The sequence below is a fragment of the Thalia democratica genome, chromosome 3 (assembly GCF_965202585.1).
Source record: "Thalia democratica chromosome 3, ktThaDemo2.hap1.1, whole genome shotgun sequence".
Classification (NCBI taxonomy): domain Eukaryota; kingdom Metazoa; phylum Chordata; class Thaliacea; order Salpida; family Salpidae; genus Thalia; species Thalia democratica.
The window spans coordinates 85,681,733-85,696,268 of NC_139167.1; the positions used below are offsets into that span (position 1 = coordinate 85,681,733).

The 14,536-nt window shown below is 27.7% G+C and overlaps 1 protein-coding gene across 1 annotated transcript; it reads right to left on the bottom strand.

Annotated features, from left to right (window-relative positions):
- Positions 1–556: 556 nt before the first annotated feature.
- Positions 557–11,562, bottom strand: LOC145831435 (MLX-interacting protein-like). The gene is made up of 15 exons (XM_082938693.1): positions 11,283–11,562; positions 10,279–10,428; positions 9,199–9,375; positions 8,074–8,292; positions 6,537–6,710; positions 6,140–6,289; positions 5,720–5,833; positions 5,144–5,326; positions 4,472–4,693; positions 4,036–4,194; positions 3,362–3,619; positions 3,023–3,140; positions 2,659–2,768; positions 1,978–2,090; positions 557–1,470 (listed from the first exon to the last, which is right to left on the bottom strand). The coding sequence occupies exons 1-15, from the start codon at positions 11,493–11,495 to the stop codon at positions 1,293–1,295; spliced, it is 2,538 nt and encodes an 845-aa protein (XP_082794819.1). The 5' UTR covers positions 11,496–11,562; the 3' UTR covers positions 557–1,292.
- Between the last annotated feature and the right edge of the window lie 2,974 nt (positions 11,563–14,536).

Consider the following 14,536-nt stretch of genomic DNA (forward strand, 5'->3'; position numbering starts at 1 on the left):
GTTTATAAGCGTTATTTTTCTAATTTGTAATGATAAAACAATTTTTTTAATAAATCTAAATTAAGAAGGGTGTTTTATGTACGTTTTGAATGAAAAAAAGTGATAATAAAAAAATTAAAAAATAATTACAAAATACAAATAACTTAATACTTTTAGTTTTTGAAGATTCATATGTATATATAAACTTTTCATTCAATTTCTTATATTGGCAAAACTTATATTTGACAGTACATTTAAGTCGAAATTAAGTCTAAATTTGAGTGATTATAAAAGTTTTGTCTCTAAAACTTTTGGCAGAAATTTTTATTTTACAATAATTACAAAGAAAGTACTTTTCGTAAAAATTTTAGCTTTTAAAGTATTTTGAATAAAAAAATAAAACATAACATTTTTTAAAAAGCTAACATAATTAAAATAATGGATTGAAATAAAAACAAACTTATTTCAAAATAAAAGCATGATGTAATTTCAAAATTCTAGCAAAAATTTAAAAACATTATAAATCAAAGACTTTGTTTTTGTTAACAAAATTATATATTTCATCATGAGTCACCAACAGTTTGAAGTAAAATATAATGAATAAGTTAAAATATATTGAAAAATTGACAAAATAATTTTAAAAAATTCATACGTAACTTTGTAACGTAGATTAAAGTTTAATTTTAATTAATTTTTAAACTAAAAAAAATATGACATTTAGTCGGTTTAATTTAAACATTGTACAGTTTTAAATTATTTTGGAAGATTTATTTTCAATTAACTTTAAATCTAAGTAATTCATTGAAACTAAAACCTCTTTTAACATTTAACAACTTTAATCAGCATAACAATAAGTAGCACAATTATAAACTAACACTTAAAAAAAAATAAAATAATATTTCACTATGATTAAGTCATGATATCGAATCACAATTTAACTTAAATGTTCTATTAATATAAATAAAACATATCTTAACAGGTGGCCCAAGTTTTAAATGTTTTGGCTTTAAATTACCAGTTGGCAAAAAAAATCATTAACTTTTTAAATTGACAAATGTTTTTGACCGGTGTACTAAATTAACTTCTTTTCAAAATTTGCAACAATCACACAATTTCCTGAGAACTATTACAATAATAATAAAAGTCGTCAAATATCCATCTTATAACTAAGTAGGTCCTCATCCTGTATCCATCTGATTCAAAGAGTTAACGTCAAAGTTGAAAAACATTTAAAATTACGTCAATTATCGCAAAAAAGTCTCTTGACATCGAAGACAACAATAGTCCACTCATGACGTCACAGATCAGTGACGTCAGCTCTTCTTCCTCTTGACTTCCTCCTCGCCCAGTATCGTCATCACCTGCCCCTCCAGTTGGTCGGGATCGGTCAGTATTGACGTTTTAGTCGACAGCATCTGCAGCGTGTTGACGACGTTCTGACGAAGCTGGGCCAGCGAGCATTTTTCCTGTGTCCAGTTCATCATGAAGTCCCTGTAGTTGAATATATAAATGTTAGGAAAAAATCAGAATATAAAGGTAATACAGTACTTTGAAAAATAAATATAAATATAAAAAGAAATATTTAGATCTCTTTTTAGTGTAGGTATAAGATTGAGACTGATTTTTTTGACGGTTCTAACTATTTTTTATTAAGTCTAATTCCAATCCTGTCCGGTCTTTAAAATCGAAAGTGGCAGACTACTTCATCCCAATTTAATAGAGTACTTTAATTGATTATTTTTAAGAAAATTTAAATTCAATATCTTGTCCAGATACAAACACTTCATGAAGATATAGATACAATTATTCAGGTACAATATTTTTTATACTAAATAATAAAATTGTGCTTCGTAAACTGCAAAATTACTAGAATGAATACAACAAACGTCTTCATATCAGTTATTGCATATGTTTTTACCTACAACGTAATCAATATTGTATCTAGAAATTATTTTACACAAATATGATAAATTTATAAATAGTTTCAAATATACAAACCTAAACGCACTACCGTCGTGCATAGAACCATGATACGATTCGAACCATGGTCTCATGACAGAGGCGAATAAAAAGAACTTCCAGTTACTTGAACTCTTTTCTCTGACCCAGCCCTGTAAGCGATTTTATGATATCAAATTTACATTTAATTATACTTTACTATACACAATATTAAAACATTAGCTGACAAATAGATACATAATGATTTGCTTTTATGGTTATTACTCCTGCTGGTATAGAAACTAAATATGTACTATAAAAGTACTTAATATATATATATATATATATAAAGCAATGTAACTACCTTAACAAATATTCTTAAAAATATTTTGATCATTTTATAACTGTACTTATGTTAACGATTTTCTATATACTAAGTTCCTTTCATCACACATTTACAGTTTATCTGGTAATTGCAATAAAACTATACATGAATAATAGTTTACTCATATGAGTATTAAACCTGCTTACATACAGTTTTAGTATGTATTGCACATGTTGAATGTACAAACATGGGTATTCTTGTGCACTAAGTTTTGAAAGATATGTATACAACTACAACTATTGTTACAAAGATATGTATACAACCTACTAACATAAAGTGTTAATATTCATACACCCTTATTTCATTTAGTATATATATATATATATATATATATGCATAGACAACGTTTTTTTTACCTGGTAACGGTTGCTAACGTCTTCTGATTTCGGCCTCATTTCGGGAATTCCCGTTTCTGGAAGTTGCATCTGGAGTTGGTTGATCTGATTTTTCAAAGATTCTACTTCGGCTATTAAAAAAAAAGTAAATATTGAAAAAAAAATTAATAACTCTTTAAAGTTGGTTGATCTGAGATTTCAGATTTTCTACTTCAGCTGATTAAAGTATTGTTTTTTAATACAAAATGTACAACAATTATATATATATTTTATGCATTGATAGTGTAAAAGTTTACTAAAATTACACAAACTTAGTGTAAATGGCTTTAAAATCAACTTTATTTCAGTTAGTTAGTATGAAAACATCAATTGAAAACAAATTTACCTTGCAGCTTTTTAACTTGTTCGTCGTTTTTATTCTTTTCACCCTGCAACATTCTCATGTACCTGCAACTCTTCGTCATTATCATCGCTTTGCTTATTTTCGCAGGACCGGTAGATGTCTGAAATTAAAAATATTAATTTTTAATTATAAACTTTTGATTTGTATTTTAATAAAACTAAATAATATGTATATGTATTTGTCATAATCATAGCCTCGTTTATCTTTACAAGACCAGTGCAAGTCTAAAATGTTTTTTCAATATCGTCAATACTTCCCTTTCTGACTTCCTATTTATACAAATAAATTATTCAAATATATAACTACTACTGTTTTACTCACACTCCCGTCTTGTTGCTGCTCCATTGGTATCAAGCCCTGCAGCTTCTCAAAAGCCAGCTTGATATTCAGCCTCCGTTTGTGTTCTGCCGTCTGCACGGAATTTTCCCTCCTACTGCTGTTAGACGATGAAGAGTTGCCGTGCTGGGTATTACCCTGGTTCGAGAGGGAGTTTCCCACGTTCGAGAGGTTGCTGATCGATTGGGTGTCGGAGCTGGAGGGCGATGTTGCCATGTCAATAACCAGGGGCGACATGAATCCCTGGGGGAAAAATATTATTTTCTACCAAATAAACTTGGGGTTGAGCAATGTGCAAAACTATGAGCTTTTTCTTTTAATTAAAAAGTTATTGAGTTTAATTTTGGACACTTGAGATGGGTTGTATTCATAATATTTTTACTTATAAAAAAAAACATTTTGCAGAAAACCATATAAAAACAATAAGCAAAACAACACTATTTTTTTATTTTATACAAACATTCCAGCTAAAAACAATGTTAGTTAATTACTGTGAACGCTGTATTAAAGTTTACAATTTATTATGTGTTAACTCCAGAAAATAGTTTTAAGAATATCAAATATGTAAATTTGCTTATTATTGTTATATTATTTTTTACTCACTTATTATTAATTTTATTTATTATTATTGTATTACTTATTATTACACATAAACTCACGGAAGTAGTCGAAGACGGGCTCGGGCTGACAAAGTTGGTGATGCCCTGGGTGCTTTGTTGCTGGGGAGGTTGCGGGGACCACTGTTGCTTGGAAACGTACTGTTGCTGGTTGCTATGGCTGCCGGGGCTGTACTTTCTCGACCTTCTGTTTTCAGACACCTGGCGTTGAAGAATAAAAGAGTTTATTAATTTTTAAATTTAAAATAATGGTAATTGAATCTCTACAGCAGTTAATAAACAATCCAGCACCTAGAATTCTAGAATCCACCACCTAGAAACTCTGATTTAGTAGACTTTTATAAGTTCTAAAATTCCAAAAATCAATAGAAAATACTTCTGGATACTAATACAGTATAGAGTTTTGAACCAGATGCACTTCAGAAAAGACACTTATGAACTTCAACCTGTTTATCATGCAGTTACATATTATTCAAACCTGATGCTTCGACACAGGCGGGGGATTTGAGTTGAGCAGCTGCTTCATCCTCTTCGCGCCATTTTCCACGCTGCCGTTGTTCTGCGATCTGATTGGCAGTTGAGAGCTGTTCTGGCTTCTCATTGGTAGTTGGGAGCTGTTCTGGCTTCTCATTGGCAGTTGAAAGTGCTGCTGGGAAGTCACTGCTATCAGGTTGCTTTGGCCTCTGGCCACTTGCAGTTGCTGAAAAAAAGATAGTCTCAGTACCATGAAGACTCTAGAACATTCCTAATTCATCAAGCTATATATCTTTGTTAGAAACATCATTTACGATAACTAAGTACAATAAAAATCTTAAGTATAACTAAATTAAACCAGTTGGCTTAGTTAGAGTAAGTACCAAAATAATTTCTTTTTCAGTCAACTTGAGTTATTTTTTATTTCTAAAACAAAAATATAAATCATTCAATTTTATTTTTATATATACTTATACATAATCTAATATAAAAATTTATAATATCACTTAACTTAAAAAATATATTAATAAACAAAAACAAAAGATCGACTAATTAATATCTAGACCTTATTGAATCAAAAAAAAATCATATCACATCTAAACTAAGTTTCAAAGCTTTCAACAAAAAGAAGATAATAGAAATAAAATTTTTACAATTAACCATTATAACATGTTACCTGTTGCTGACCAGTCTGCTTCCTCACCCTCCCCCTTCCCTGCCTGTGCCTCCCCGGCACGTACCTCACCTTGCTGTTCCTGCTCTCACTACCTGAGTGCACGATTCCCGACTGTATCGGCTGCCCCTGCAGCTGGTTCGGTTGGATTTGGTAGTCGCCCGGCTGGCCCGACACCACTGTTACCTGTTGAGCCAACATAGTTGAAGTTTTTTTTTTTTAAGTTTTTCTGTAAGTCTGAAAAATCGTGTTATTTAGTTGCATAGTTGGAACATCAGCTTCATGATATTTACAAACAATAACAAAGTTTTAACATAAAAACGCGTTTGCAACACAATTCATAAAAAACTAAAAGAATCAAACAACTTCTTTAAAATTAATATCAGAATGTTTTTATTCAAGATGAACAAAAAAAGGAGTGCAGCAAATATAAAAAAAAGCTGCATTATTTATATCATCATAAACACATCAATTTATTCAGTTTTTATAATCGTTACTTAACCAGCATTCTTACTTTTTTTTTCTTTAAATTTTGTATAAAACGAATGAGTCAATTTTCCTAAACTATTTAATACACACCTGATTGCCATTCTGAATGTTGTTTTTGAAAGTAGTTGGTTGCGTCACAATCAACGGTTGCTGTTCAGATACTTCCATGGGAGTCGGCTCATTGTAACCAGTGAACACTTGCACCTTTTAAAACAAATATTAATCAGTTGTTTAATTGAAATTGAAAAATAACTGTAATTTAAAAATAAATTGTTTCATAAATTCAGTTGTTTTTACACGTTGCTGTGCATTGTGTAAAATATTTCTGCAAGTAATGAAACACATGTTGAAAAAGTTTTAAACTTAAATAGTTATGAAATTTTATTAAATAAATAATATTTAATTAAAAATAGTACTACAGTGAAGTATTAAATACGTTTGAAGTTTGCTGCGGAACAAGAAACAAACAATTCCAACAAATTATTGTTATTCACTTAAATATTTTCTCACCTGTTGCTGGCTCCCATTTGAATTTGAGTTTCTCCTCTTGGCTCGATACTCGAACCTCGAGTTTTGTTTTTGGGGTTTTTCTGGCTGTTTGAACCCCTGTGGGGCGATTCCAGGTCGAACTGATGACGACAACATCGGATCCAGGAAGGTCTGATCACATTTTTTAAAATGAAATACAAATAATAAATAGTTAAAAAATAAACTGTAAGTTTTAAAGTTGTGTATTTATTTCACTAATTTATAATGTTGTGTGTCGTCGATAAAAACTTTTATTTTTGTCTCATACTACAAGCTATAAGTTTCAATTGATAATAAAAATTTGTATCTATCTACCATATTTAATTGTTAAATTATATGATAACTTAAGTTCATAAATAGCTTATATATTCAAATCTACCTGTTCATCAGTTTGATAGTACAGAACTGATTGCTGTTGAGTTTCCTGAACGTTCATGTGGATCAGTTTCTGCTGGGGGTTTTTCCCTCTGTTGATACTTGTTTGGTGTATTTCCTGCTGGTGGACGGAAGACCACGGATCCAAGTTGAACTCTGTATCGTAACTGTCCGCTACCTGGAATTAAGTTTAAAGAATTAATTAGTTGTTTAGAAAGCTTTTTAAAATTTTCATTGTACGTTTTACAAACAAAAAATGTGTGTGTCAAAAGATGCATCTTTGTTGTTAAGGTAAATTCAAATTGTGTTTATATACATCAAGGTTTCCCAAAGTGGGCTAAATGGCACTCTTTGGGGCTATGACAGAAAAATTTAGGGGGCCGTGAGCAGTAAAGGGCTAAAGGGGGGACATGCTTAGTAAAGGGATCACAGGGGCCATGAGGTCATAATTTGAAAGTTACACTAGATATTCTGTAGTTGATGATGAAGAGCAAAACAAAAAAGGTCTTAGGTGTTTTTTAATAGTAGTTTTTGAGTAATCTTGTTGGAGGGAGTCCATAGATTTTGTATTTTTTTAAAGGGGGCTTTTTGAAAAAAAAAATTGGAAACCCTGATAAACATATATTCTGAAAATATACACAGATTTTTGAATATTTTTATGCATATTTATTTTTACTAGTCAAAAAAAACTAAGAAAAGCTGCAAATTGTAATAACCCAAGCTACTTGGATCACGACATAACATAGTGATGGTTATTAAAAACCTTTAATTAGCTATTTCAAGAATTAAAACAAACTACTGTCAATGTACTTTAAATTTCTCTTGTACATTTCAGTGGATGTAGTCCGTAATCCGGGCTGAACTGTTAAGTAGCTTTAAAACTTAAGTATTGTACAAATATTTTTTTAAACATATACGAATTATACTGGTAATTGGAATTTAAAGTTTGTTTTAAATTAAATACTAACAGGGGCTAAAGCAATTTATAATATCACAACAAAAAAATACTTTTTATTAGTGAGTGTACCAATCTGGTTAATAAAACTAAAATCGACTTGAACATAGAACAAGCAGATTTTAATATAAACATAATTGTTAGCGTATAACCAATAGGAATATTGAAATCATAAAACAAATACAAGAACTAACAGGGAGTTGTAATTGAAGTATTTATATATATTCTTATTTATAACTGTTTATATATTGTATTACTTAAATTTTTGTATACTTAGTTATTAAACACTAATTTTTAATTAATTTGCACAATATTTTGTTGATAATGACTGATGTAAAGTCGAAACGTCGTCTGCGAATAAATTTTAAACTTAGAATGTGTTTCTATTTAAATTGGTATATATATATATTGAAATACATGCATAGAATTTAAATATGTGTTACCTATTTGACAAAATAAACAAGTGATTTAAGTTGTAAACACCAAGGTAAATTCAAATGAAACAATCAAGAGTTAGTAATAAATATTTTTAAGTAATCACTTACTTATGTGACCAAGTTATAAAAATTTACAAGCCAGCACTAACAGGAGGTTGCAGTTGAAGCAACCCGGGCTGAATCATGTCCGAATTGGTGGTTTGCTGATGCAGCTCTCTGGGGTCGGGAAAGTGTATGGGCTGGCTGAAGTTGCTGCTGAACAATGTGTCGGAAGCGAAATCGTTGATGGTGTTTGAAAAATCTTGCAAGTGGTGGTGCGAGGTGTGGTCCCACGTATTAAGCAGGTGCTCCATTTCGTTTGAAGACACCTGGAATGATATATTTTATAAAAAGTTATATAATTATGTATATTAAATGTTATGACGCTATAAATAATTAATTAGTTATAATTGTTAAACGAGTGCTCCATTTCGTTTGAAGACACCTGGAATAAATTATATAATTATGTATATTTAAATTATATAACGATATAAATAATTAATTAGTTATAATTGTTAAACGAGTGCTCCATTTCGTTCAAAGACAGCTGAGAAATTTGTTTTTTAAATTTTCAGAATACTAATGATAACACTTTATAAGCAGTATAACATTATGTTTATTAAAGCGCTATAATTTCAAACTTATACAGCTATATTTAAGATTAAGAATCTATTTTGTTAGATGAAATCAAAAAGAAGTTATTTTGTTTAAAATATCAATTTTTTGTTGTTTAAATGTGTGTTGAATAACTATAAGAATATCTTTATAATAGGCAATACATGATAAAAAAAGGTTTAAATTTAAAATATAAATATAATGTTTTATAATTCATTAATTACATATAGATGTTTAAGGAGTGCTCTATTTTGTTTGATGATACCTTAGAAAAAATGTTGGTTATTTATGATACCTACTGATAATATCTTATAAGCAGTGCTTCTAGTTAGGTCCTTAAGTTATACTATTTATACTAGTAGGGAACTCTATCACATAAAAATCATATTATCAATAATATATAATTTAAGATGAAATTCCATCTGCAGATATATGCTAAACTTTAAATTCAATTTAACTGCCAAACTTATGTGTGATTATTATTGTAGCTTATTTTGAAATTTATCATTCTTGAAATTTTATAACAACCTAAAGAACTCTTCATATCAGTTTATTTAAATATTTATGTCATTAGAAATTAGAGGACCTAAGTCTACCTTCTTCAAGTTGGTTATACCAACCTGGTGACAAACTTGGGACGGCGATTTGCTGAACTTCTCACTGCCGTTCATCTTCTTGCTGAAGAACGTCCTCCAGTTCTGGTACTCCTGCACCACAGTTTTTATCTTCCTCTTCCAGTACTTGCCTTCAAGCACGACGGCTTCCGGTTTGGAATGCATGTCCGATTCGCAATCACCCTACGAGATTTAATCAAATTAATTTAATGATTAATGCATAAGTGGATAATTTAAAGCCACATTCAAAGATTTATTTTAGCTTCTTTGTTACAAATTTATTTTTAGGAAGTTTGTTTTACTACGTAGTGTCATCTTTTTTAATAGTCTTATGTCTGAATTAATTGTCGGATTCACAATCACCCTACAAGATTTAAATATTTTTTTCGGAAATCTAACGATTATTGAATATATTTTTCAATCTAGTGAATATTTTTTTACCATCTTTGTTTATGTATTTTTTAAATCAAATGTTTTTAAAAAATCATTTAAAAAAATTTTTTAATCATTAAAAACATATAAAAAACTGTTAAGTAAATGTCAAGTTAGAAGCTAAGAAATTTATTGGATTTACTAAACTAAAAACTGTGTTTGCTTAAACTGAGATGCCATCAGTAAATCCTTTAATAAAAATCGTTAACTTAAGTCAGAGGTTGGCAATTTGTGATCAATACATTCCAAATATTGTTCAGTTTATTAACTATTCTAAACCTAAACATGAACAACTTAAATCTTAAATAAAATCACCTCCATCGGGGTGCTGAAATGTATTTGTAATAGTTCAACCTTTTTATGAATTTATTTTTAAGGCCTGTGCAAAAAACTTTGCTTTTAGTAAGTTTGAGTCTTAGATATTTCTGTAATAAACTTCAACTTATGTTAAACCAGAGAATTGGTTAGACTGATAAAATGACATTCTATCTTACACATGATTTTTTCACAATTTCAATAAAAAACTTGTCAACCTCCAAAGGGGTAAATAATAAATAAAATATAAATAAATAAATAAATATAAATAAATATTTTTTCAGTTTATTAAGTATATTTTTCTAAACCTAGACATGAACAATTTGAAATTAAAATCACCTCCAACGGGGTGCTGAACTGTATGAGCTTGGGAGTGACTCTCTTGATGTACTGTATGTGCCAAGTCCTCCAAATAACATTGTTCAGCCTAATCTTGTCTTTCACTTTCAATTTCATTCCCTTGAAATTTTTCCATTTTGGGGATACTACCTGTGATTTTTAGATAACTGATTAGTTTACTTTTGGAATAAGTTTATTAATATCATATTTGCAAAACTACACTATTGATATTTTTTAGGAACTGTTTGCAAATTCTGTTTTTAAAAGCTAACCACTTTTTTTCTTGTTTTATTAATAGTAAGAATAAGTTTATGGCTGCGTAAGAAATTGTCAAGTGTAAGAGTTGTATATAAGTTTCCTTTTAGTTAATTATTTAGTTTATTGAAAAAAAATTTTGATCAAAAGCTAGATATAAGTAATTTCAATATTTTAATCTAGCATGAAACTATAATAATTAAGTAAACTCAAAGTTAAAGAAATAAGCTTTTTTACAAACTTATATTTTGTTTACAAAATCTTTAAAGTTTGCACATGTATTGACATTTTATAAATTAGTTTTTGATAAATTTTCAAACTTGTTATAAAAAAATTGTTAAACTGTTTGAAACTAACTTGATCACAAGGTTGTATTTTCACATATTCTTATGTGATACTAACTTGATTATAATCAAGTTTTTATTGAAACAAGGTTACAGACATAAAAAACAATAAGATATATATAAACTATATATAAAGTATTGGTATTTACAAAACCATGAGGAATAAGAAAAATAAATAGAAATTAAAAATATCCTTATTAATTTCTTTATTTGAGACTTAACTGATTATAGGCAAGTTTCAATTGAAAGTCATATTGCAGTCAATATTAGTAAAATAATGAATAAAATATACTTACAACATGAAAAAACTTTTTCTTTATTTTTATTCAAAACATTTTTTTAATGATTATATATCACAGAATAACCACAAAACAGAACTTTCTAACATATTTTGATAACACCCACCTGATTATACGCAAGCTTCATATGTTGGAATAATGATGTCAGACTGCCATCAATGGTCTCTGTGGTAGACAGATTGTACTGAATCTTCTTGCTTATTATGACGTCATCGTTTGTTTGTATTATGACGTCATCATTTGCTTTGTTCTCCTCATCTTCGGCCACCGAGGAGACCATGTAGTGACCACTGGATGGAACTTCATTTTTCTTCTTCATTTTATTTATTTAATTTATATGTGAATTTTCAAATAAAATATCATAGTAATTTTTTTAAATTTTTGATTTTTTTATGTCTGAAATGTTAGCTGTTATTAGCATTCTTGACACATAAAAGGTTATCTAATGTAATAATTAAATTGTAAAAGAAATATATATTTGTTATTATGTGTTTTATTTTTACAATTTAATGGCTTTTCATTCTTATTTTTAATTTTATTATATTGGATTTTATATTAGATACTAGGTCAAATATATTTTTTTTAATTATTTTAGCCTTAGAACTAATTTCTGATTATTAATTATGTAATATACTTGTAAAATCATTTATGCATATTATTATTACTTTATTTATAGCTTGAAGGTGCTTTATTATTTTATGTTTAACTTACAAACATCATAGTTAAATAAAATATCAAGTTTTTTCCTTATAAATTTCTATATAAGTCAGAAAACACATTTATTTAGTGTAGTGATAACTACTAGGTACTTTCAAATTTCATACTTGTGGGTTAAAAAAATGACTCAACATAATCTCAAAAACTATAAGTTCTGAAATTATTTTTTTGTTGTTAACTAGCAATATACTTGTATATTTTTTTTAAGGTTTAATGAATAAGTGGTGTCTTGAAGTTGCTTCTGGTTATCAACCATGTCACAGAGCTGTATTGTTATTTGTTTATTTTATCATCATTTTATAGATGTGTTGCATGTAGTTTCCATTTGATAGTTCTTTTTTTTTGACATAAATTTCAAAACATAAAATATGATTTTTAATGTTTCATTCAAATTTTGATCTTAAAAATTTATTTTAATTTCAGTTTTTCTTCTTAACAGAAAAATTACTGAGTTAATATGCATATATATATAATCTAGGTGATAAGATATAGGTTGACAAAATCTAATAAAATTTAAATGTCATTTTAAAATGTATTGGCACTTCATTAATCTTTTTCATATTTTATGAATTCTAGTACACAATTTGAAAACTTTCTTTTATTGTTTAACTTTATTTCTGAAATTTAATTTCAGCTTCAATTTTCTAATGTACATGCAAAAATTATTACAAAAGTTAATAATTTTAAATTTTCTTTTTTAATTTAAATCTAAAAACCATTGGTTTTGACTTTTATTTTATAACGTATTTTAAAATAACATGTCCTTTTTTTTAATTATTACTTTTTTTTTTTGAATATTACTTTATATAACATCTGAATAGCAAAATTCACATATTTACTATGAAGAATAAATTGCATAATGATAAAACTTAAAAAAACTATATAGTAACATATTTATTTAAAACGTTTATAACATGTCTGATAGTTTTTTGTAAAACATTTATGTAAAAATAAGTTATACTTCCTAGTTATTTATGTTACACAGTACAGTGTTGCCAAATGTTTTTATGAAATTTCTTCAAGGTTTTCTGAGTTTATTTTAGGTTTTTAAATATATAAATTTTTGAGTTAATTTTTGGTATAAAATTATATTGAAGATAAAAATGTCTTAAAAAGTCCTGGACAAGAAGTTAAAACGTATCCAAGTTAAAACAATAACCAAAAGGTTTTTTTGTGCACCAGGTCCTATAATCAAATATTTAGAGCTTTTTTTGTTGTTTAATATAGAATAATTCTTAAATAGTTTAAATACATTGAAAACAGACTGTAAAGCTTCTTAAAATGTTTTTTTTAGTAAAAAAGTATAGATAACTAAAAAAATTATACATATGATAAAATTTTTGTGTCAAATCAAAGTTTCATTGATTAACATGTAAAAGCAAATAAAAATTCAAATTTTTTTCCAGATTTTAGTTTTATGTGCGCACACTTTGATTTATTACACAGGAATTTTTCAGTTTTATTTCAAAAAATTTTTGATTTTATTTTGAGAATAAAGGCATTATCTAGGCTTTGCACTTCTAATTTACAAAATGTAATTTCAGCTGCAAATTTAGGTGTCACTTCAACTCATTTAACTTATTTGTTATCTGATCATTGAAATGACACTGTCTTTTGTAAGTATTGCCTTTAGCCTTCTGGTGCATCTATATGAACAAAAACCAATGATTTATTGTAATAAGTAAGATCTAAGTTAAAATGACACTAAGTCAAAATGGTATTGTAATTTAGAGTAAAATGAAGGCCTAACAAAAGAATTTACTTTTTTATAATTGGCTCTACCTAACAGACATCAAAACCTGAAAGGAAACTAATAAAAAAACGATGTATTTTGAAAAGGCACTGTTAGCTAAAGAGACCTAAGTTTTGAGCTAAAAGTAATATTCAGTAATATATACATAAGCAGGGCTTTTGATTTAGAAAAAAGCTGAAAAAGTTCTTTAAACTGAAACAAAGTGTGTATTTAAAAAAACTAAGGATAACATTTACACAGATTTTTTAGAGAGTTTGTTCAAAACTAAAGGTTTATTTTTTATTTTGAAATTTAAGGTTTTTCCAGATTTTTTAGCTTAAATTGTCAAATGCCAGGTCTTTTTTGCAACTAAGTTAGTTATATTTTTGATCTAACTTAAACTAAACTTTAACATAATAAATAACAACAATTTAGAAAACAAATTTTGAAAAGTGGTTATAATAAAGTGGTGAGGTAAATTGCAATTAAAAGTTGGTTTAAGGCCATAGGGGGGATAAGACACTTTTTTTACCAAAATTAACTTTGGCTTTTATATAAAAGCTTTAAGTACAAACTACAAGCCAGTTTTTATAGAACTCAATAATATTATATAACTTTTGAGATACTTTATTTTTGGTAAAAAGTTTCCAATACAAATGTCTGGACCACAAACTTTTTGGGGTCAATTTTCTCAGAAATTTTAAAATCCAATAAAACTTATCTCTACCTTCATTTTTCAAGCAATCTTCTTCAAATTTTCAGGAAATTTTCCTTATAGTAAAGGAAAAAATGTTACTTATGAATTTTAATAATTTATAAAATAAAAATTTTATCACAAAAATTTAAAAAAAAAGTATTTTTGTTTCAAAAAAGATTGCTTAAAAATAGTAGGAGGAGATAGATTTTAAATA

Coding starts and splice junctions, on each gene's coding strand:
- LOC145831435 (XM_082938693.1), bottom strand. CDS start 11,495: ATGAAGAAGAAAAATGAAGTTCCATCCAGTGGTCACTACATGGTCTCC. Junction 10,429..11,282: donor TGAAGCTTGCGTATAATCAG/GTGGGTGTTATC, acceptor TAAAAATCACAG/GTAGTATCCCCAAAATGGAA. Junction 4,694..5,143: donor AGCAGACTGGTCAGCAACAG/GTAACATGTTAT, acceptor TCTTTTTTTCAG/CAACTGCAAGTGGCCAGAGG.